This window comes from Talpa europaea (genome assembly GCF_964194135.1).
Source record: "Talpa europaea genome assembly, chromosome: 13".
Taxonomy (NCBI): Eukaryota; Metazoa; Chordata; class Mammalia; order Eulipotyphla; family Talpidae; genus Talpa; species Talpa europaea.
This window is the reverse complement of record NC_140080.1, coordinates 2,262,623-2,287,857: the sequence shown is the minus strand read 5'-3', so window position 1 is coordinate 2,287,857 and position 25,235 is coordinate 2,262,623. Positions and strand designations below refer to the sequence as shown.

Genomic DNA, 25,235 nt, shown 5'->3' with positions numbered 1-25,235 from the left:
CAGAAGGGAGCAGTTTTCCCTAATGCGAAACCACAGAGGTGGTTCCTGAGTGATTAGGGACTTGCTGTGATTGAAGGATGCCTGCTAGCTTCTAATCCAGCCTGGGGTGAGGTTCCTTATCTTGATTTACTTTGCCTAATAGGGATTTGTTTACATAAACCCCTCTTTTTAGGGCACCTCATCAGTAGGTCTTGAAGTTTTTTGCACTTGGAGTTGGGGCATTAATGGTTCATTAATCTAATTATAAGCATAATTACTATAATTGATATCTATTTTGATCTGAATATTTGAAACTGAGACTGCTGGGCCCTCCTTTAGAATTCCCTGAACTCCACATGCTAGACGGATATGTGGACTTCAGAAGGTGTCACAGGAAGGTATTCTGGCCAAAAAAAAAAAAAAAAATCTGAAACAAAGAAACTGGTTTTTTAGGTTAATATATACTTTATGTCTCTGCTTTACTTCTTAAAAGGCGATGACATAGGGCTCCCTCTGTAATAAACAGCTAAAATACCTCTTCCTAAAGCATAATAATGGCCTGTATGCAAAGAGATGAATGCAAATACCCAGTTGACATTAAACTTTGCTCTGAAAAAGAGCAAAAGGAAAAATCATCTCAATGGTTATTTCTTGAGGTAAACAGCACCTTAGTCCTCCTCCCAACCCCCCCCGCCGCCCCCCACCTTTTTGCTCGATGTGAAAACCAGTGACAGTGAGAAATCCCTTTTAAAAAAAGTGCCATGCGTGCCTGTGGTCCTAGACAGAGCCAGGGTTCTCCATCAGGAATTACTGACGCTTGGTTCAGAACCTGTGACATGCCTCGTTTTCATTTTAGTCTGCATTTTATCTGGCCCGTCTTCCTTGCCTTGCCTTTCCCCCTTTTAAACAAGTAGAACGCCACCCTCTCACCCCCACCCAGCCCCGCCGCCAAATGGCTTGTACAATTGAGACCTGTCCTGGGTCCCTTGAATGAAGACCCTCACAGAGCCAGCTGTGCTGGGATTCAAACTAATGACCGCAGACACAGAAGGACACTGTGGCAGCTGGTAGTTCCTTTCTCCCGGCCTCTTCGGTCGGGATTGTCTGTGGGCAGGCTCTCTCGGCTCTCGGCGGCATTGTGTTTGCTTACAGTTTATACTCGGCTGTATTGTCGACTTTCTCGGTACTTCATTTGCTAATTTCCTGTTCATTTTCCTCATAGGGCCATTGCTGTTCTCTCCTCTACAGCATTTGCATGCCCAGGCTGCGCCCGTTCACACATTTCATAATGTTTAAATGCCCTCTGCTTCTAGGTGGTGTCGCCCTCGCACCCCTGATTTGCATGTCTTTAGCACTCCAGTTGCCCTTTTCCCTCGGCATTTGTCACCCCCGTCTTTCCTCCTTCCCCGGGTACCCCGGCTATTAATGCGTTTTCTCAGGAGGGTTATAAGAATAGGGGGGAGGAGCTGTGGCGTGCAGTGGGGAGAGGGCGAGCGGGCGAGGGAGGGAGGGAGGGAGGGAGCGAGGGGGGGCGGGCGCGGGAGGGAGGCGGGCGGGCGGGCGGGCGGGCGGGCGGGGAGGGAGGCAGGGGGAGGCAGGGGGGCGGCAGGGGGGCGGCGGGGGGCGGGAGCGCGGTGGGAGCGTGGGGGAGGGGAGGGGGTCGCGCCTTGACGATTGTTATGCAAACGACCTGACGGGGACGGTGGGAGCTCGCGGTGCCTGCGGTGGGGGCGCGCGGGGACTGTTTGTTTTTGCGCCCCGTCCTCGTGCAGCCCGCTGGAATGACTTTCTTTATTTTAGTTGTGGCAGTTGGAGGATAATGCAAAGGACGACGCCGCCGGGGACCTCGCCGAGCGCGGACATGCGCCCCAGCGCGGAGTAGCGCGGGCCTCCTGCTCCGGCCCCGCGCCCCGGCGCCCGCCCGCCCGCCGCCCGCCGCCGCCGCGCGCCCCGCAGCACCATCGCCCCGCGCCCGCGCGCCCCCCTCCCGCCGCGGGGCCGGGCCCGGCGGCCCCCGCCTGCACCCTGCACCCCTTCTTCCCCCCCTGCACCATGAACACCAACGTCTGCGTGGAGCCGGGGCCGGGCCCCGAGGCGCCGGGGCTGCCCAAGGAGAGCCACCTGCCCGAGGGCGCGCTCAACAGCCTGGTGGATTACAACTCGGAGATGGAGCGCTACCGCTCCTTCGCCTCGTCCTTCTACAAGAGCGGCGGCGGCGCCTTCCCGCAGGCCGCCAAGATCGCGCGCATCACCACCCCCATCTTCCCCAGCAGCGCCGCCGCCGCCGCGGCCGCCGCGCGCATCGGCATGTCCCCCTGGACCTGCGACAACGCGGCCACCGCGGCCGCCGCCACCGCCATGCTCTGGGGCAGCGGCGGGGGCGGGGGCGGCGGCGGGGGCGGCGGCGGCGGCGGCGGCGGCGGGGGCGGCGGGGGCGGCAGGAAGTCCTCGGCCTCGGCCGCCGCCGCCGCCGCCGCCTCCTCCGCCGCGGCCTCGGCGGCGCTGCTGCCCGCGGGGGGCGGCGGCGGCGGCGGCGGCGGGGGCGGCGGCGGGGGCGGCGGCGGCGGCGGGGGCGGCGGCCGCGCGGGGCTGCACGCGCGCGGGGACGCGGCGCGCCTGGGCAAGGCGGGCTGCGCGGCCGAGCCCGCGCTGCAGATGGCGAACGGCAACTTCCTGCCCGCGCTGGCGCCCGAGCACTGCCGGCCGCTGGCGGGCGACTGCGTCAACAAGCTCAAGTGCGGCGCGGCCGACGCCGACCTCATGAACCTGCCCGAGCGCGTGGGCGCCTTCCCCGCGCTGCCCGCGCTCGGCGGCCTCTCGCTGCCGCCCGGCGTGATCGTCATGACGGCGCTGCACTCGCCCGCCGCCGCCTCGGCCGCCGTGTCGGACAGCGCCTTCCAGATCGCCAGCCTGGCGGACTGCCCGCCCGGGCCCGCCGCGCCCGCCGCCGCGCCCGCCGGCTCCGGCGCCGCCACGCCCGCCAAGAAGAAGCGGAAGCGCTGCGGCGTGTGCGTGCCCTGCAAGCGCCTCATCAACTGCGGCGTGTGCAGCAGCTGCCGCAACCGCAAGACCGGACACCAGATCTGCAAGTTCAGGAAGTGCGAGGAGCTCAAGAAGAAGCCGGGCGCGGCGCTCGAGGTCAGAGGGGACGATTTCCTGCTCCCCGCGCTGCCCCCGCCCCTGCTCGCGCCCCTGTCCTCCCCGCTGCCGGGCTTCTGGCCGGGCTGCCGCCTGCCGCCGCCCGGCCCCGACGCGCCCTGCCGGCTCTGAGCGCCCCCCGCCCGCCCGGGGCCGGGGGCGGGAAGGACGCGGCGGCCGGGGGGTGCCCCCCGCCCCCCTCCCCCTCCCCCCCCCCGAGGCGGCTCTCCGCGCCGCGCCGCCGCCCACCGCGCGCTCGGCCCGCCCGTTATAGCTCCGAGAGGGCAGAGCCCGGGGCGCGGGCCCGGGGCCCCCGCGGCTGCCAGGAGACGTGACTTAGCCTCGGGGATGCGGGGCCGGCGCCCCCCAGGCGGGGAGGGCGGCGTCCACGGGCTGCCCCCGGTGTCACGCGCTTTCCTCGCGCCCGGGCGCGTCCCGCCGCCGCCGAGGCCCCTGCGGTTCTCCACGTCTGCGCTCCGCGGCCACCGAATCGCTGTGCCCCACGCGGTTTGGGTGACACCGAGGAGGCGGAGGAGGCAGTAGTGGTTCCTCCTCCCCGTCTGTTCCGGACACAGACGGCGTCCATCCAGACGATCGCCCAAGTAATGGTGGATTAGGCTTTTGAGTACGTTAAAAACAAAGATGATGTCTTCGGTGGAAGTTTCTCGGGGTGTTTCCATCACCTGATCAGAACAGAAAGGGAACGAGTGGGGAATAGCAGGTGAAGGCCGCGGGTGGCAGGTGGTAAGGTCGGTAATCAAATCCAGCCCTTGGAGGAAACGTCCCGCAGGCCGTCAGTTGCTCCTGCAGGGAAGGCCATACATAGGTGTGGGCTCTGGGGTGCGGCACCATCATCACAGCACCCGCCCGTTCCAGAGCAAGGTGATGGGTGACGCCAAGGGCGCCCCCTCGGAAGAGCAGGTCTGTGAAGTGATGAGAGAGAAGCGTGAGAGATCTGTTGCAGGTTTTGAGCACAAATGAGGTAGTTTTGCTTCTAGTTCTATTCATAGAAGTCAGAGGAAATGGTGCAGGGCATCATGGCTGGTGACCGTCTCCACCCAGACAGCGCGCCTGGCCCTCTTTGTAAGAGAAAGCCTCTCAGCGCAGGCTTTGACTTAGCTCCAGGTTTCTTTCATTTCCTTCAGCAGCTCTGCTTGAGCAAAGACAATAGCAATTATAGAAACGCAGGTCCTTATATCCTCTTAGGTGGCAAAAAAACGAGTTTTCAGCCTCTGAATTCTCTCTTTTTTTTTTTTTTCTCGATTTCTTATTGTAATTTCTTTAGGTCTCTAAGGCCTGTGAGAAATTAAAATCCAGTTCAGACGGAACTTTCCTGTTCGCCCAGTTGACAAGGACCCCATGCCTCTCCTTCCTCTTCTGGAACCATAATGGTCTCTCCTCAGGGGGCTGGTGGGCCTCCTCTCCAGCCAGGCCCAGGTGACTCTCAGCATCCGGGTTCAGGGTGTTAGTGGACGGGACCACTGTGTAATTCTGACTGCTTTAGTAAATGACCGCCCTGATGACAGAGCTTGACCAACGACTCGCGGGTTTTCTGTGGGGGTTTCTAAGAGGATTCCATCAGTTTCCTTTTCTCTTTCTTCGTGGCTGTCCCACCAACTTGTGCTGTCGAGATTCCCGAGGCATTCTGATCACAAAGTCTTCTTGCATTACCTCTTGTTCTTTTTTAAGATCCACCTGTACACAGTCCTGCTGGTCTTGACAAAGCTGGGCATGGGGGGGAGGAGGGAGCAGCGAGTTTCTGTCTGCAGTGCAGCCTCTGAGATATGCGACCTGCACCCCTCTCACCCCAAGATTGCCCCGCTTTGAGGCTAAGATCCGTCATGGAACGCTGCTTGGCAGGAAGAAAGGAGAAAATGGTTGTCATTGGCTAAGTGTCTACCTGGACCATTCACAGAATGCCATGGCAGGGTGCTTCCTTGAGGACACGTGTCAGCACGCAGGGGGCTTCTGGGAAGCCAGCCGGGCACAAGTCAGTGACAGAGGGTGCTGCCCGAAGTGGAGCTGGGCCAGTGCTTGTGGGTCAGTGCAGGCCCCCCCACCCCCCACCCCCTAGCCTACCTGCCTCTCTCTAACTTGGTTCCTTATCGTCATCTGAGGAGATGGGGTAGAGCTTGCACAGACCCTTCGCTGCTTCACTGAGGGTAGGGATTTGGGGGTCCATTGTGGACATCACCTGCCCACACATCAGTTCAGTGCCTCCTACTCCTGGTGCTGGGTTATGGACACCCATCCCTGAGTGGCTCACGGCCATCACTTACATCATTCTCGTTTGTCACTTCAAACCCGATGTGTCCTTTTTCCCTTTGACTTATTTTCATCCCAGAGCCTTGAGCCATAATCAGATTTTCAGGGTGAGTACACTGAAATTAAGACAGACACACGTGGGTGTGTTGGGATCCTTACCCACACTTTTAAAAAAGCCTCCCCTCCAACCTTCCTTTCCAAACCGCTTGACTTATTTCCACATTTTCTTGCTTAGTTCTCATGTTAAGAGCATCTCTCATGTTTTCAAAATATGTTTGTACAGTGACCTCTTGATAACATTTCGTATGATAACAAGCCGCATAAACAAATGCCTTTTACCAAGGGTAGAAGGCTCCCTAGTTTGCACACCCCACTGTTCTCTTAGTCAATTGCTAGAATAAATATTGTGACTAAGTTTCAAAGCAGTTGTTCTAAGCAGCTGAATGTCTTTCCTTCAACAGCTTATCTGGAAACTTTGTATCCTAAGTGACCACTAATAAGTCCCTAGATATGCCTAGAAACATCAGCTATTGTCATTTGTTACATACTAGCACTTTGTCCTCAAAGATAATCCTTCAGTTTTATATACTCACAACAGATACATTTTTGATACTAAGCTCCAACTCTTCAAAGTAGCAGGACCTGCTGTAACTCAGGGATGAAATTGTCCCTGGCAAGCCCCGCCTCCCATCCCTGCACCTGGCTCAGGTGGCATGATGGAGCTGGGTGGAGACCACCTGGCCTGGCTTCTCTCCTATCAGCTGATTCATGGAGTCACATTAGTGCCCGGCCCCTGGGGAGGTGCCCTGCGCCCAGTCTGCTCTGCTGTCACCTCCCAGAGTTTCTGTGAGTGGGGGAGGGACCATGTAGGGACACCCGGTGAGAGACCGAACAGCTGCAAAGTCAGGAGACAGGACAATGCCGTTCGTTCTCTCTTTTGTGTGTGTTCTTTTCCACTTTTTAAAACATTCCTGCTGCTTGTACAGGCCCACGATAATTTCCTGCAAGTGAGCTTGGGCATCTAAGGAGTGCGAGGAAACGTACCCAGGAGGAAGCGTATGCAGGTGTTGCTCCAAATTTGATATTTGACTGAGAAGAGTGTTTCGGGGTGGACACACTGGGCTGTGCCCTGAGCCTCCCCGCACTGGCCACTGAGAGCTAGCCACAGGCATTCTGGCCGCACGGGCAGAAAGGGGGCACCTGCTCCCCAAAGCCGGGTAGAGAGTCAGTGTGTCACTCGCTTTCAGAGTCTGTGCATAGATAGGGGAATCAGGCCATGAATGTCCACCAAGTTTTTAAAGTTTGAAACTTTGAAGCTTATTCCACTTATGGGTGAAACACAAATAATTCATTCCTTAAAATGAAACATCTACCAGGAAACATAAACATTTGTTTTAACCTGAAAATGCTAAACTCCAAGGGAAAGAGGAGCAGCTGAAGTCGCAGCAGAGATCTGTAGCAGCCATGTCGCATGCCACGCAAGGGTGGGGCGCGCGGCGGCCTGATCCACCATGAGCTTCAAAACACGGGTGCAAAGTGGCTCTTTAAACAGCCACACGTTTTCAATAATTTCCAAATGAAAACATCCCATCCATCCAGGCATCATATAAATAAATGCTAAGCAATGTTTTGGATGGCAGTGAAAATAAATTTGTAAATTATTCCAAAAGAACATGTGATATTCAAGTACAAACCACCAGGAGAGCCAGTGGGGCACATTGAAAGCCTAGACTTCAGTTTAAGCAGAAAAAAAGTGTTTGGACACTTCAAATAAGGAATGAAAGTGTGAGCTAGTGATGAGGGAAATAAAAGCCACTTAATTTTTAGGGGTTTTAATTAATTGATCATTGATTTATTAGTGGCTATTTTGTTTGTTTCACACAACTGTTTCCCCCCGGCTGAATAGTTCGAGTTCTGTGTAGTCAGATCCAAAGGCTGATAAATATGGGACACTTTCATCAAATAGTCGAAAGACTGACATTGTGAGCGCGGCCCAAGTGGGCTCCCCTTGCGTATTTGGTCGCGCAGCCGGGCTGGTCATGGGCCCAGCTTGTGCATTTGATTATTCCCAGGGAATAGCGTGTCTTTAAAAACTCTTCTAAAGGAGTTGGTGCTCCTCAATCTTAACATCCAGCCATCACTGGTCAGATGGTCTGGGGATGAAGTTCACTCTTACCAGAAAATATTGTTTTTCATTTTTCTTCCAAAAAGTATAGCAAACATACCCCACTTTTCAATAAATTTCACATAAGTGGATACGCTTCGCTATCTTACGTTTGTTTTTACTCAACCTTATGCAAAATATTAAAAAAGGATCTCACGTATTCGTCACGTAAAAATAAGTGAATGAACGGGTGAAATTCAAGATTCACTGAAAGGCTCCTGTGAATATGCAAATTGGAGAAAAGACTTCTTTTTTAGTTTTTCTCTTTTAGACTAGTCTTTAAAGAGCAAGGAATCCAGGGCCTTGCTAAGACACAACCCATGAAGCTCTCCGCAGCCACTGCAGCATGAGTTTGATCCACAGCCAGGGAGCTAACCCACATATGGCGCAGCAGACCTCTCCTGACTCGCCTGCTGCTCCCCTCAGCAGTGTACTTCGGTCAGTCTGCCTGTTCTGCTCCCCACTCTGTCTCTGATGAGATGAATCCTCTCACCCCGCCCCCTCCACAGCTCTGGCCTGTACCCTGGTTCTTGTATGTATAAATAAATCAATAAATCTTAAAAACAAAAAGAGCAAGGAACCCAAAATAATTATAAAATACTTGATTTTTATGCAAGCATTTCAATCCCCCATTAGAAGGGCAGATGATCTTGGCAAGGGAAGCAGAGCACTCTAGAAAAAAAATTTTTTTTAACCTGCTTTCAACAGAGTTTGTTCGTTTGTTTGTTTTTCGTCATTGGCGTGCATGGGGAGGATGTGGGGCCATGTTACATGTTTCTGTCCCCGCAGCACCTCTGCTTGTTCTTAACTTACCTTTCCATGAGCTTCTGTTATTCCTCATAGGTGTTTCAGGATATTGGGGTGGTGGGGGGATCATCCTTCAGTCATATCTTGTTCCATCACATGCAAACACCTGTCCTGAAATGGAATGATTCCCAGCGACGGCACAGCCTCCCTGCTCTCCGCACCGCGTGTCCTCCGTTGTTGTCTGCGTTATGTTGCTCCATACTTCACATGCGACAGCCTTTTAATAATGTTGAAGACTTAGCTCTGCAGGGGCTAAAAGGATCCCAGCAGGCTTGTTAACTTCTACTCTAAAACATTATGAGAAATATTTTTTCCTCTGTGAAATTCCAGGGCTTTCGCTTAATTTATTTTACGAGGCTGAGACTCCATAGCCAGGTATGAGAGCGAGCCTGCTACATATTTTTCTGTTTTGCCATAGTTAACCCATCTGTTTCACAGCACATGCCATCCTCATAAAAAATTCAAAGGAAACAATTACTTTTTCAAAGAACTAATACTAAAGATGTTTCCTTGGTTGATACAAAACCAAATTTAAATTATATTCAGAAATTCTGTTAGTTTCTTGGTTTTTCATTGCTGTGATAATTAAAAGGATACTTGGGCCATGTGGTCACCTGTAGATGACAGGTTGTGGAAAAAGACCCGCTGGTGCAGGTGACCACCAGCTGGACACAGTCAGGCCCACTGCATAACTCCTCGGAACTTTCCTCAGCTATGATGGGGGATGGTAATTTCAGCACGCCATACACCTTTTCAGTGTGACATGTAGGTCAGAGGGTGTTGCATGCTGAAAGGTACTAAGCAAATTCTTGTACCCGTTTTGAAGTTAGAAAGAGGAAGACAGTTGTCTTTGTAGATGACACCACTGGTTACTTACAGCTTTCCAAAGTGAATGCCCGGGTGTAGACTATTTGGGGGCCTTGGGATTTCTGAATGTTTGATTTAAGCATCTAGTTCCCGAAGATCTGGCTTGATTCCACTTGCAGAGATAAGCCTGATAAACAGGTTTCCCTTGTTCCGTGCCTGTATCACTTTGCCCAGTGAGGAGGTCTCTCGGCCTGTGGGCCGCCCTCCTTCCTGCTGCTGTGCACTTCTCTGTCTTTAAAGCTGCTCCGCTTTGCTGACCCAGCCCCTTCAGTGGCTGCTGTTTTCTTTTTTTGGACAAACCCAGGGAGTTCTTCTAAGTGTGAGTGAGTGAGTTGAAGGAAATTGTTGTAAGAAAGAAATAGTTAAATGCTTATCATGAATTCTAGTTAGAGACATTTAAGAAATAGCGGGAGATTGTAGATTAACGTTTGCTCTAGAAGATAGAGGTGTGCATGTGTAGGAAACTAAAGTGGGGAAACATTTTGAGATTAAAAGTGAAATGACTTTATGGAGCTTGCCTTCCCCCCCTCCCCTCTTTAGTAAGAGCATTTATGAACTGGAGAGTTAGAACGCAACAGTGAAAAAGGGCTGGTGGTTTCTGGGAGAAAAAGAGTGGTAAGCCCTAGAGATTCAGAAACTCGCCACAAAATGTTGAAAACAAAGGAGAAAGGAATAGTCAAGCTAGGGCCTCTGTAGGGTCTGGAAGGAGCTTCCTCACGACAGCAAAGTGGGTCTGCTTCCTTCAGCAGTTACGATGGTTTACCCAGAATGGACTGCGAGGAAAGGAAGGCGGGGGGTGGGGGGGGGTGTCTTTCCAAGACTTGAGACGAGTTTGGGAGTCAGAGCTGAGGCGCAGGAGGAATGGAGGGACCAGGAAAAGCAGATTGTGCTTTGGCTGATGTCATCATTTTTCCTTATTTAAAATACTTGGTGGGGTAACTCCGAAGCGTGAATCAGAGACAGCCCTCCCAACGTGGGTGGAAAATGGAATCCCTGTTTGGGTCACCTGCATGTAAATTGCCATTCAGAGGACATTCCAAGGAAAGTGAAGACAAGCATCCAACTAGGGAGAAAACTGCTGAAGGTGCTAAAAATCTATGATAACTATCTTTTGATCGTATCAAAAGGCTAGAGGTCAGGCAGGATGAGAAGAGCTGGGGCTGGCTGTGTGTGTCGCTCAGGAGCAGCCACGGGCCTTTCCGTATGTTTCAGCAAATCCGGCAAATTCCAGATGAATTTTCCTCAAAACCTTGCAGAGAGAAGAGAGATGAAGTCAAAATGTAAAAGAATAACAGGCGGCGTAAATTTCACAGTGTGGGAGTGATGATTATGAGTGATGGGGAATCAGGGGTAGAAAAATAACTGCGCTGGAGAGAGACTCCTCTGTGGGAACCTTTCTTGTTTATGTGTTAAATGAGCTCAGTGATGGTTTTCGTGGAGTCCAGAATGAGGAACAGATAAAATTCTCAGCTGTGTGCAGGTGGATGAGAACGAAGATGTGGGGTCTCCTAGGAAGCATTGGATACATTGTGTGCTTGGATTTTCCTGCATGAAAATAAAACAGAACACTGGCCTTTTCCACCCGGAAGGAAATGTATATTGGACCTTCTGCGTGAGGCCGCCCCGAGAGAGAGCAGTTGGGTAGGAAGTGGAGTGGCTCAGGATTTTCCACACGTGATTCTCTCCTTGTGAGTATGCTGTTTGGGTGACATGTCGATGTTCTTTCTGACTGAAGGCGACTGCCCCGGCTGTGTGCGGCTGTGTGCATGCGTGTGCCCCGCCGCTGTGTCCGACGGCTCGCCCGCCGATGGTTCCAGCCCAAGAAAGTTTGTAGAACGCTCGTTGAGTGACAGCAACAACCCAACTGAACAAGTGTGTAGTGAGGAAAGAAATTATGTTTGTCAATGGAACAATGTTAATGAGATAGTAAATGTGTTTCTATAAATAGCGTCTTCTAGGCAGGTCTGTACCTTTGCTGCTAAAACCACGAGCACATGGTTTATTAATAAGCACACAGTAGACTCTTGATAAATATAAATAAATGCAATCCAAGTTAACAAATCTGTAGGTAGGGAACTGTTATTTTCTAAGACTTGTAGTAGGTGCTGTACACACACACACACCCACTCACACACTCACTCACACACACACACACACACAGAGCTTAGGGAACTCAAAACTTTATTCACACCTTTTTTTTTCATTATCCCAATTTTTTATTCCCTGACTCTATGTGTTCATCCTTCATCCACGATGCTTAGTTATCTAACTTATATAAGAAGTGGACACCTTTGAGATACTGAAATTTTAGAAATCTCTTGAAGCTGCCTCATAAAGCCTTGGGAGTCTGTGACTCGCCCTTGGCCTAGTGTCTCCCCAGACGGTGAGAAGAGACTCACCTGCCCGCTGCCTGGCCACTGCAGTGCTCACGGTGCAAAGCCTCACGCTTTCTATCAGTATGCCAGAGTTTTTCAAGGAGTAAGAAGAATAAAATAGTTGGCTTGGATATTTGAACATACTGAGGAGCAACAGTGTGACATGCTATTTTAAGGCTATTTTGCCAAGTACCAGGGACACTTGTTTGATCTGAAGAGAAAGGGCTATATTAACAGAAACAAGTAAAGCAAGGAAGAAAACAAAGGAAAAAGATGCTAGAGAGGGATGGAGGGAGGGAAGGAGGCAGGAATGGTGGGCCAATGTCGGTTACACACTGAAGGCAGATCAGGAAGGGGTGGGTGGGCACAAGGATGAACACAGGACATCATCTCCTTGAGCCTGCGTAAATAAGAAATTATGAGACTAGATCAGTGTCTCACAGTGTTAGCAAAGATGTCTCGAGTGGGACCCAGCTAAATCCACCGAGCTTTGTTTCTGTTCATCTGCCACAGCAGAAAAAATAGGTTCAGGGACAACTGACCACTCATTTCTCTCTTCCTGTTTATTTTGGAGAGTCCTCCTTCCAAGAGGGTGGTGAGAAACATAGCGAGGCCGAGATATGCTCAAAATCAACGATGGTGTTCAGGGAGAGAGAAGCCACCCAGCATCAATGCACAGTGAGCTGTTCCACAATATCAGTGTGAGTTTTAAGTGGCTCTAAGGAGAACTTACTAGGAAATAGAGAATTGCACATATGGAGAAGACTCCAGGAAAAAAAAGTGGCAAAGAATGAAGAGACTACTAATCACTACATCTTATCAATCCCATACCTGGAGAAGAGTCAGGATTCTTGATGGACACTGCCAGTTAGGTAAATACGTGAAGGCAACTCTCTTTGCACAAATATGGGACACAGGGTGGCTACAGAAAGAAGTAGGATGTGGCCATCCCCTGAAGACAAATCTGGAGGAGACACTTGAGGGCTTGCTCTAGCACAGGCTCTGTCGACCTGGTGGTGGAGAACACGTAAAAGTGCATTTCCCTTACTGGGAGATGACCTCAAATATGTTTCTAAAGAGCTAAGTAATGTATACCCACTCGATAGAAGTAAATTATAGTGCTGTGGACTCTAGACTTTTTATTATTTAAAAAGAAGTTAAGGAGAGAGACCGAAAAGTCAGAGGGGTTGATTTGTGTACTTGCTGTGGCAGCAAATAATTTATTATTAAAAAAAGTTAAAAAAAAAATGCTCCACAAGCAGCATGTTGGTCTGTTAAGTGTGGCTTAGGAGTATCTGAAGGACTAAAGTATCAGGAATTGTGTCTGCGTTCTTCTAAGTAACTCAGGGACATTAAAGGGCTTTGGTTTTTAGACTGGGACTATCCCAGTGGCTGGATTTTTTGTCATAAAAGATTCTCAAGCAAAGGAAGTTCAGTGACTGTATCCCAAATGCTACAGAACTTAGCCTAAGAAAAAATATTTTTCACATTTTTATGTAATATAGAAAAGGGAAACACTTTTTAGCTCCCCAGGACTCTGATAATCAGAGAGCAGAACCACAGTTCGAATTGCAGTGTAGAGGTCGGGAGTGAACATTGTATTTTATTGACTACATTGTACCTTACTTTATTAGATGTGGTCCTCATGAGGGCAGTTGTACAAATCACTTCTTAATATTTTCAAGTGATTTCCATTTACTCACATTTCATATGAATTTTTCTCTTTTTTAAAGAAGTAGGCAGTTCACTGACAACTTTAAAAAAATCACCAACATTTTCAAAGTTGTTCCAAGGTGTGTCCAGATGACCAAGTTGTCTCGTAGGTGAGACTCCAGTGTCTTCTTCAAAACTGTCCAACAACTTGGTCATGGCAAGGTTGAAGGTGGTGTTTCAGTAGCTGGCAGTGACCTCACCTAAAGGTACCTCTGCACTTGGCAGGAATCAGCAGACTGACCTAGAGGGAGATAGTTACTAACTTTTGTCGCTGCTGTGTGCATGTGAGTGGAGGTGGTATTAAGATCCGCTTATCAAACGGCCATATACATTTGTGTATGCAAAGATTCACAAATGAAGTATAAACACATAAATAAAATTAATTCTAAATTTTAAATCATTTTGGACAGGATAGTATTGATGTCATTCATCAACCTAATATTTGTATTTTTAATCTCCGTTTTCATTTTCCTTTCACACTCCCTCTTGCACATAGAGTTAAATATATACTATAAAATAATTTCCTAAAAATGCCATTTTAATTTGTAGATCATTGAAAAATTTTCCTTTTTCTGCTTGCCCTGGTACCTTGATAGCATAGTTATTTTTGTATGGCTAAGAATATTGTCATCACTCAGCTTCCCATTTATAATAGGAAATATTTTGTTGTTCGGAACGAGGTGGTAGGAAGTGCTTTTACCAAAACACATTGAAATCTGATCATTTGTAGCATATCAGTTGCCTAAATAAAGTGCTATTAGGTTCTAGGGCCAAAGTGGGAGACTTTTCCGAGGTGTGGATGGAAGTGCACCTGTGCACACGTGTGTTCCTGACTTGCTCTGCCCGAGTGTTGTCTTGGCCTGGCGCAGAGCCACTTGATGAACCTTCTCCCCTGTACAGACCTGCGCTAGCTGTCCCTCCTACACACGTGCCCTCCTGGCTGCCCTGGCGGCGAGGCACAGGCACTGGTGAGGCTGGCAGCCATGCAGGAGCGGGGAGGCCCAAGCCCTGGTGTCTGGGCCCACACGAGGAGGCAGCTGTCCTCTCCATCATCAGTCAGAGAAGCCCTGGCCCCGGTTGTCCATTTGGAAACAGAAGCTAGAATGTCCCTTATCCCAGAAGCAATCCAGGTATTGATTTGGCTCCCTTTCTGTTTTGTCCCCTTTAAACAGGGGTGCAATATGCAAGTCAGGGGTGGGCTTCATAGTTGTACTGGATTACACCTGGATAATGGCCAAGGTGAGATGTGAGGGTACCAAAGATTTATACAGTTACTTGATAAATGAATCTGGATTATGAGATTTGACATATATGACACATATATTATAACAGGAGAGGAGAAAGTTAGATGTCATTAAAAAGGAGAAATAGTATATACTCATATGAACATGTATTTTAAAGTAGAGGTATTGATTAAAATGATTAAAATTTTTCTATAAGTTAATTATTGGGCTGTGAAATTATCCCTTCCCAGTAAATTGTTCTCCCAGACTTACTGACCTGTGCTGTATCTATGCTTGCTAATAATTCTGTTATAGTTACTGAAATATTATTTTTAAATTTATTATTCATAAGTAGAATATAGAAAAATCTTTCTGCTAGAAACATTTTGGGAAGGTTTTCATATTAGCTAGGTATCATTTTAGACCTTAATTATTAATTATCCAAAGATTGATATTAATGTATGTCCTGTGTGTTCACATGAACAGCGTTGCATGTGTGTTACCATTTTCTCTTTGTCCAAGTAAGTTTTGAAATTTTGTCAATTAAAACATTGGACAGCCTACATAGCTTGGTATTTTAACATCCTTACCAGTCAAATTAGGGGAAAATGTAGTTTTCCCCCAACCATCAAGAATCCTTTTGCTTTTGTTCATCTAAAATGTCCCAGAGCTTGAACTTTTCAGATGAAGCCAAAATAAAATGTAATAGACTATCTACAGGCGGAAAACGGAACCTTGTCATCTTGTCCATATTTAGTCTCATCCTTTCCATTGCAAAATTTAGTGCTTCACTAAGGTTTTCAATTTCTGGTGTGAAGAGGTAAACGGAGATTCAGGGATGGCTCAGCCAGCTTCAAGGACGTAGCTGCCCAGGAGTCTTCCCTCCTGGGGAGGCGGAATTTTGGAAGGTCACACAGGGCTGTGGGCAGTTCAGAGAGACATGGAGAAAGCAGGCCTCACGTCATGACATGGGAGTTAGGGAACGATTGGATGACTCGGATTTCCTTTATAATGTGTGTGGGGAGAACGGGGGATCGTTTTTCGCTCAGCGTAGGAATAATGGTCCCCAAACTATTGGCTTCAGCTTGGGAATCTTTGTATGTGCCCCCTACTCACAGTGGGGCTCCCAGCCTGCGTGGGGCACGGAGCTCTGGGGGCTACGAAGTCTGTGTGTGAGGATTGGAAAGACAGATTCACCTTGAGTTACAGGGTTGCTCGTGTCATAATCATTATCTCAGTTTGTAACTGTCTATTTTGAAGTACATTTTAGCATCGAAAGTTACCATGATTTGGTCTTTGAAAACTCACGTGTCATTTGATTAAAGCCGGTCAGTCTTATTTGGGGTGTGAATTCCGCTGCATTTCGCTAGCTCTGCCTAGATAGGAATAGCCTCGTCCGTGTTTGTGGAGATCATGGGCACCCCATCTTCCACTTTTAGGAGAAGAGTTTTTTTGGAAGCTGACGTAGTGAGCACAGCTGTGTAGGTGCTTGCTGTGCCTGAAGCTATCCCAGCCGTATCACTTTCAGGAGGCCCTAAGAAAGAGACACTTATGCTGATGTTCTTCAGGGGGAGGCTTTCGGGATCCTTATTTTAGGTTGTTTGATTCATCCTCATTGTTGATTTAACAGAAACCAAACTGAAATACATGTCTGCCAGAGATAGTCATAATTTTTGTATTTTTTTAAAGTAAGTGGGAAATACACTTGACCTTGGATGATGTCATCCTTTCATTCAAGGAACTACCTGTGCTTTTTCAAGAGTCAGAGGGAAATGCAGGCATGCCTTTCTGCTTGAAGATCGTCTGTATCTGGCAGGTAGGGGCAAATTCTCTGGAAGACCAGGCTTTGCAGAGGGCAGGCTGCAGGGCTGGCCTGGCCCCCAGGGAGCCAGGCTGCCTCCAGCGAGGGAGTGTTCGCCCTTGCTTGAGCAGCAGCGAAGGCTGCCTTAACCAATGCTGATCAGCGCCAGTCTGGCCTGCGCCTCCCCTCCCGCCCCCCCTCTTCCTGGGGAATCTGGCTTTCCTGTCACTCAGGATAACGATTTCCTGCTAGCATCACGGAGATCCAGAAAGTCACTGTAATCTCATCAGGAGTGTGATTTCCCAGCTGCGACTCTGGCATTTATAGAACCCGAAAGAAGCTGGTCCAGTCACCTAGCCCTGGCAACACAGAAACAGAAGTCTCTTCCAGAGTGCACCTCAGGCGCTGACAGAACTAGACAGGATAGGTCCCCGGATGAGTGGAGACTGAATCAGGAACCAGCCCTCCACGCTTGAGGACATGGCAGCCTCCCCAACCAGACGCGCCCTTCCAGGTTGCGCCCACTGGCTGCCACAGGGCAGGCGGGTGCCTGTGCACCCTCTGGAGGCGACTGCAGGCCACTCAGCACTTCTGTGGTTTTTAACCCTGACATAAAACTGCTAGAGAAAGCTCCCCTCAGAACTCCGGGGAGTGACTTGGTCATTGTCTCTGGAAGGAGCTTGTGGCTTTGCTAAATTTTCTCACATTTTAGCTTATTTTCCCACTAATCACTCTTACACTTCACCACTTCAACTTCCTTAATAGAAGAAAGAAATGACTTCGAGAAGATGCTTCCCAGCCTCCTCCCTTCCCCTGAAGCAGAGGTGGGTCCCTCCCTCCGTGTGGAGACACGGGGGTATCTGACTTCCCGTGTTGGTGTCAGAAAGCAGCCCTATGCCTCTCTCAGGTTCGCCTTAGCTGGTCACCTCGCAGCACGCATGGGCAGTGAGCAGCAACCGACCATTTCCTGCATGGCTGGCCTTGTGCCTCAGGTGGCCTCCGCATCCTGCTGTCCCTGAACACTGCAGATAAAGGAGCGGTGGAGAGGTCCAGCAAAGATCTGAGAGCAGGGAGAGGTTTAATTCAACATGTATCTGCAACATAAGGGGTTCAGCTCGCTACAAAAATGTACTCCATGTATTTTTTATGTTTATCTTCATAAACATATATGTTTATCAAGATACAAGATTATGGAAGTACATACGCACTGTCTTGTTTCCAGTTGGCATCTGAGAGCCGGTTGGCGTCCCCGTGTCACACACCACACATGTAAATGCGAATCTATATGAATATATATGCACATGTTTATTTTTCATATGTGAATCTGTAATTGCATGAATATGCTTGGATCAAGCTTATCTTGTTAAAAATGACTACATTTATATAAGTATGCATACTTATATAAAATTTATACTTATTTGGCGTCAGGCAGCAAGTTAGCATCTGGTATCAACCACTGAGTTGTCATTGACTGTCTCTGTGTGTGACCATGTGTGAGTGTGAGTGTGAGTGCGTGTGTGTGTGTATGGCAGAAACACAACTATCAGAGGAATTTGTTATGTTTCCTGTTATTTCATATGGTCCCTTGAATAATGATTGAATAAATGTAAAGAGCATACAGAAGTGATAGGCTTGTCACTCAAAAATTAATTTTAGAAAATAAAGTCTGTTTTCTTATCCACTAAATGTTGGGGATTCAGGTATGCATAGTGAACTGGAGAGAAAAAAAGCTAAATAATCAGGGGTAAGGATTCAAATATTCATAAATGCTATGCTTATGGGGATAATGGACCTTTTGTGCTTTTAGAAAATATTTCGCAAGTATGGCGTGTGTGCGTATACCTGAAAATATATATGCCCACACTTACATATATGTGTGTATATATATATATATATGTATGCAAACTTATGAGATAAATTGTAGTATATCTTTAGTTTACTCTAAGACATTCACTTTGAAATTTATTATAGGGACTTATGGACAATTTTTTAAAAAATTATTTTTGGTGAGGATAGTGAAAAGCAGCTAGCTATTTAAATCTCAGTTGACATCTTAATTAATACACTTTTCTTTTTAGATGATGTTACTACAACAGGACTGTGAGCCAAATACACCATGTGCAAGAAAATAAAAGTTATCCTCAATTTTTAAAGTGTTTGTAGTAGAATTTTTCACATAGAGGAAATTTAAGCGCTCCTCCTAACAACCTTAAGATGTTTACAAGGGGTATGTGTGTGTACGTGTGTGTGCGCGTGTGTGTGTGGGTGGGTGTGTTGTCCTGGACTTACCCAGTATGTTGGTAACAGTCTGCTTAGCAATTGATATACTCATTTACTCTTAGCAGCCATCTTGCAGTCTGCACTGGCTTGTTGAAAGGTTGAAGGAATGAAACCAGCTCTCTTCCGTTTGCCCCTATAGGAAAGTTCACTCTTAGCTTGTTCTCCTGTCCCTTGCATATGGACTCTTGTGGTTCTGTTCTGCAATGACACATATGCATGGTGAACTACTGGACTGTTAGCCTATGGCGGAAGAGTCAGTAGCCTAACTACTGCTTAACAGGAAATGCTCACAGATGTTGTTCAAAGGATTGCTCCTACGTTCTTGGTGCTAGCCTATGAGTTCTTTGGAAAGCCATAGTATTTTTATGGTTAAAAAAATAGTGCCATTGAGTATTACTGGTTAGTATCCCTTTCACAAATAGGATTTCAATTTGTTGAAAGTGAAGACATACTTTGAAATACTGACATATTTTGTTTAGTCCCCATTAGCGCATGTGGGAGAATGTGTAGCTCTGGTAACTGACGAGTGACAGGGTGACACTGATGTCATAGTTACTATCCGGCCCTAAAAGAAGTTCTCCAGCATAAAGAAATGACTTCACTGAGTTCCGAACGTCAGCCTCACATAGGAAGCATACATGGACAGCAGACACAGATTTTAAGTACTCCTGTTAGCCAGTCTCCCTGCTATTGATTACTAGCTTGAAGCTTCCTCAGTTACTGTGGTGGCTATCTGCATCCCATGCTGTTTCCTGTATTTCTTTAGATAAATGTGTTTTAATAGCTACATTCAATAAATCAGCATTAAATCCAATAATATATTTTTTATGATCTTCTCACATCAAGCATTTCTAATCAAATATTAAAACATTATGTTGTGTATTGCTGCCTGAAAGTGTTGCCGAGTATAAAGGAGAGAACTCTAACTTGCTCTTGGCCTAGAAAGAAAGCTTAACTTGTTTTCTTGCTTTTTTTTTATAGAGAACGCCTGTTCCCAGCGCCGAAGCATTCCGATGGTTCTTTTAAAGCAGTAGTTTATCTTATTTTCAAGGCATTTGGAAGTGAAGGGCACACTAGTGTCTTGTTTTAAGAAACTGCTTAGTCCACCACTGAAGAAAATATCCAGATATTATTTTCATTTTATGTATCGGGGTTTCTTCAAAAAAAAAAAAAAAAAAGGAAAAGAAAAGAGAAAAAAGACCTTTAAAGATAATCTGGGAGCGTGGGGAATCGGCCGGTCTATTTCATTTCGATACACTGAATCTTTCTTTGATGTAATTTAGCTATCCTAGTGAAGTTGTTGTCTATTTTGAAAGTGACTGTAAAAAAAAAAATAAGTTTGGGTAAACCCCTGCTGTAAAATCATGTATCTTTGCAAAGTACATATCTATACTTCATTTTCAAATATATGTGTTTCAGTACTGTAAACTGTACAGATAGCAGCTTGTATTTTGTGTGTTTGGACACAAGGAGACAATCACGTCTGAGCATCTATGGAGATTAACAGTTTGTACACCACAGTATGGTTCTGCGAGTTAAATCTGGAGCAATAAATTTTAGCTTTAAATATTTTTTTGCCAGTTGTTTCTAGAAGCAACGACAGCCGTGGCGCGTTGCGCTGCGCCCCTCCCCGCAGAGACTCGCTGCCAAGTCTGACAAAACTCAAGGCTGATGGTGCGTCCGGCAGTGGCCCTCCGCCGTCTTGCTGTAAGAGGGGATGGTGTTGCCAGCGCCTCGGTGGACACGGAGCACTGTCGTAGGGTAGTGTCCTGCCAGGCTCCGCACCCAGACGCTGTGCAGAGCATGCAGCTCCGACGCTGGCTGGCGCGGTTGGTTGGTCCGGGTTCGCACTGTCAGGCGGAGAACTCGGACTAGTTGGGACATGCAGATGATCAGTTGTGTGATTTTTTTAAGCGGTGTCTTCTAGGGTACAGGATGAAGTCTCTTATCTTAGGGGAAGAAATCCATGACTAACTTCTTTTCCAAGCCCAACATGAGCTGTAGGTATTTTTTGTTGATGGTTTGCTTTTTCTTTGGGTAGGGAAATAAACCCTATATCAAATGTATCCAAATGTTTTAATTCCATGTATGATATTAAACAAGGGTAGTTTTGTCTTAAAATTTGACTACATGAAGGTGCCCTGCATCAAGGCGTGACAGGGTGTATTTTTAAGTAGAAGCGAATCAACTACATTCATAAAAGTGAGGCTTTTCCATCTCTTCCTCCTAGCCTCCCAGGGTGCTCCACTGCTTTCGCCCCTCTCATTTCTGAGAGGGGTTTTCCTTGCTTTCCTTGCCCGGGAGGCAGGGCCACACAGCCCCAACACTGCCACAGAGCTTCGCAGGGCCGGTGCTCATTTCTGGGAGGACCAGGTATTTTTAGGGCAGCCTCAGTCTCTACGGTGGTCCCATGGGACAAATATGATTTCTGATGACACAATAACTAAGAATTTTCTTCCTTCTGCAAAGACCATTTTCAGCTTCAGGAGACTAGCAGAGTTTGGCAGAAACACACAAAGTAACATCTTGTCCTTTATCCATTAGTTATCTTAGCCTCTGACACCCATTAGCCTCCAGGAAAATGTTACCAAAATGGATCACATGGAGAAAAATAACTTGAGAAGGAAAAGGGCGATGAAAAACACTGGACATTTTAGAAAGATCAGCAAAGGAATAATTTTAAAAGGCTAGTTGCAGACTTGAGCGGGAAATAATAGGACAGATCTTTAAGATGTGTGGAGGGCATGACAGGAGGGGGTGAGTCCCCTCAAAGCCAATGTGGAAAACCTGCATTACTTCTCTCCCTGGAGCACTGATGAGCCTCAAGTCCAAGTTATGGCCAAATGGGCCTTGTCAGGAAAATTGGTCAGGTATTGCCTGTCCATGTCTAGAGACAGGAATTAGCTGCTCACACCCTCGGATGTGCTGTAGGTCGATTTGGAGACAGCGTTCTACTTAGTGGGTAGCCCTTCTAGGGGCTCTAGTTAGAATTTCTCCTTCTGCTGTGGGACCAATGAGAGCCATGTGCGCCGCTCTTCCGTGTTTATTTTGCTTTGCTGCTTCTTAAAATCCACCTGCTAATTAATTACAGATCAGAAGAAACATGTTCACACTTGAAGGGTAAGCTCTTCTAGCTTTCTGGAAAATGACGACTGTCATGGAAGTGAAATGAACTTGGACTCAGGCACCATCAGGCCCCAACCAGACCTCATGGCAGGGCACGGAGTCCAGAACGCAGGCTGGTGCGGTGGTCTCGGTGTGTTTCTGCTTGTTTTCTTAAAGAACTAATTAATCTGTATGTTGGACAATGTGGTGCTTTACATATCAATTCAATTTTTTAATGAAAGGAAATTTGTCGATAACCGTAATGGAAAAGTATTGCTTTTCTTTAATTCTCTTACGTGTTTATTCCTGATACTGTTCTTTTACACCACCCACTTTTTAGATGTTTTTGGTGTAGCTCTATTTATATGATGTAGGGTGCATATAAAGTTCTCTGATGTGGAAGAAAAATATTTCTGTCTGGCCCCCCTCTACTTCTCCTCCCTGTCAGTCCGGGTACCCGAAACTTGTAAAGCATATCATTGCGACCCTGCGGGAATGATCTGAAAGGTTTACAATTTCCATGAGTCTAAAATACCAATGAAATGTGACTTTTATGTATGTTTCATATTCAATACCAGGAAAATTCAGAATGTAGTGACGAGAATGCGCATTGTGTGGACTATCCATATCCATACAACTGAGAAATCACGTATCAGGTCAGCCAAGCTCAGACCCGCTTCAGAGGCCTCTACACTGGGTGGGTGCGGACGAGGGGACCTCCGCTCTGTCGGCTTCTGGGGAGTCTGGGCCACCCTTGGGGAGACACAGGCAGCTCCCTGCACCCATGCACCTGCACCCAGCACCCCCAGGGCACCTGAGCCTACCTCCCTCGAGTCCCAGCCTCCTAGCACGTCTAGAACACAGGCCCCAACTTGTGTACGGGTGGAGGCATGGTCCCAAAGTAGTGGTGAATGTCCCTCTGCTCGGGAGAGAAAGCAGGCATGTCTTCCCCCAGGGGAAGATGGCGCAGGGGCCTCTGCTGGCTGACATCCGGCACCCGTCTTCCTTCTCCCGAACGCCAACATTTCTAGGGGGCAGGAGATGGCGGGGTCGTGATGAACAACACCCACAACGACCGAAAGAAAGGGCCTACCCTTCCCTCAGAGTCAGGCCTGTGCACCATAGTCAGTACGAAAGCATGTGAAGTCTTGGGCTGATCGTGTCTGCTCAAGGAGAAGAGGGAGCGATCGTGACCCACGGTGGGGGCTGCCCCCCCAGACCTGGCCGCGCCAAGCTCGTGGCTCCCGCCACAGCGGAATGTTCCCCGTTTTTTGTTTCTGTTTTTCTTTAAATTTGGCAGTTTCACACTGAGATCTGTATCCTAGTGAATAAAAGACAGCCACTATGTTAGGAGGGATTTCCACTCCCACGAGGGCGAGGAAGCCAGAGGCGATTTGGAAGACGCGCCCACGCGCTCCTGTCACTGTGTCCCCCTGTCCGAGCTGTGCGGAGATCTATTACATTCTCTACTAGGTATTTGTGTACGGTGTATGTATGCTTGTGCAATTATAAAAAAAAAAAGTTTTGGAAAAACAGTGTATTTATTAAAGAAAATCACTTATGGGGCATGTACAAAATTGTAAAAAAAAAAAAAAAAAACTTAAAAAAACACATTCAATTTGCCCAGTAAAGTTGTTTTTGTGAAATTTCTGTGTTGTTGAATAAAGGACTTTAGTATTCAAAATATCTCTATTTTTCCATGAACAAATGTTTGTTTGTAGGATTTTAAAGTCAAGAGCCTCTGAACTTGAAAATCTCATTTTGTTGGTGATAAAAATGTATAATTCTGCGTTTACCCTGATGTCAGCAGAACGAATACGGTGTATGCCTTTCATAAAATATACCACTTCTGTTCGTTTTTTCCTCATATATTTTTGTCTTTTCTGTGTTGAAAGGGAAAACAAACACCATTCCTTTCACATTTCTGAAGGATATATTTTTGTTGAAAGCTTTACAAGGTCACCGGAAAGAGAGGAAGTGATGTATCAAGGTCTCCTTTCTTCTCCGGGGCCGGTGACAGACAGGCTTCCCAGGAGCCATCTTCCTGATAATGCCGACAGCCAGAAGAGTTAGTGGGCGTGGAAAACCCAGGGCTCTCTCCAGCAGCTCCCGCAGCTCTCTGAGATTAGATTTTTACTGTGTTACATTTTTTATTACCAAATATTGCGATCCACCCATGTGCTGCTTATCTGGTGGTGAGTGTGCTTTGCCGTATTTATAATACTGCTTCTTAGAACAAACGTCTAGTTCTTTTTTGGATGTCTTATAAAATACAAGAACTGTAGACCCCACTTTTCTATCTTGGAAATCATTAATACAGTCACAAACACAAAACTTCAATTGATGGGGTTCTGTCAGCCAAAAATAACACCACATTGGAAGGTTGTCGCAGATTTTATAAATTTCAGGATATGTTCTGATAGTATGATATCACAGAGAGAACATTCCTGGGCCATGGCAGCAGAAGTGACCACGTGGGGTGAGAAAGAAGGATTAAGTCACATGAATAACGAACAATCATGGATCCCCTGCCGTTCTTCAGGTGAGTTGCTGAGCAACCTTGTGATATCTGGGCATGGACAACAAAATGTACATATAAAACTGGACTGCACAGGTAATATGCCAAGGCATAGATACTTGAAGTTTTATCTTTAACGATGAGCTTGTGACTCTTCCAAATAGTTTGAATGAACCAAAAAGGGAGGGGAAGATGTGTTGTAAGTTATTTAGGCAATGAACCAGGTAATAATTTCATGTGGTTTGTGCAAAATCACACTGAAGTGTATTTATTGGTGAAAGTTGTTTTTATTTGCATGTTTTATGCTAAGAAGCCATTCTCCATCATGTTTCCATTGTTTATGTTTCTTTTTATAGAGAAAAATGTTATTGAAAGTAAACAAAAATGAACACAAGTACTAAGTTTTATTTGCATATACTACGTAAGTAGCCTAGCTTATAGATGCAATTTTTGCTTATTTGAAAATTTTATTTCTAATCTTTTATTCTAATATCATGACTTAAATCCAACTTTGTTTCCTTTGCAATTCAGATTTTTTGGACTATTTTTTAAGTCAATATTTCTTATTTTCAATGTATTTATATATAATGAAATGTCAACCAAATTATCATCATAGTCTACGTCTGTGCTTTGTTTACAGTGTGTTTCTTATGACAAAAATCATTCCGGTTAACAGGTGTTGTAATTTCACAAATTGGAAGCAGTGTACAGATCTCTTTCCAAGACAGTACTTTAAAAAACTACTCTTATCGTGCATGAAGCTACTGTAAAGCATTGCTAATACATTATTGAATGACATGACTTCTCTAATAGAGGGTAGGGAAATCTGATTGGCTAGTTTGAATTAAAATCCTCTGCTTATAAGCGTTTTGAAAAAGTGACTTTGTATTTAAAATTTCATGCCTTTAGGAAACCTGCAAGTGTGGCTGAGAGGTTAGAAAACAACAACATTTAAAAGATACTAGTTAAACTTCGATACCATCATCCCTCATAAAACATT

The 25,235-nt window shown here is 47.0% G+C and overlaps 1 protein-coding gene across 1 annotated transcript; it reads left to right on the top strand.

The window, feature by feature from the left end:
- Positions 1-2,031: 2,031 nt before the first annotated feature.
- Positions 2,032-19,773, top strand: CXXC4 (CXXC finger protein 4; the record flags this gene model as incomplete). The annotated part of the gene is made up of 2 exons (XM_084252772.1): positions 2,032-3,117; positions 19,594-19,773. The coding sequence occupies 2 exons, from the start codon at positions 2,032-2,034 to the stop codon at positions 19,636-19,638; spliced, it is 1,131 nt and encodes a 376-aa protein (XP_084108898.1). The 3' UTR covers positions 19,639-19,773.
- Between the last annotated feature and the right edge of the window lie 5,462 nt (positions 19,774-25,235).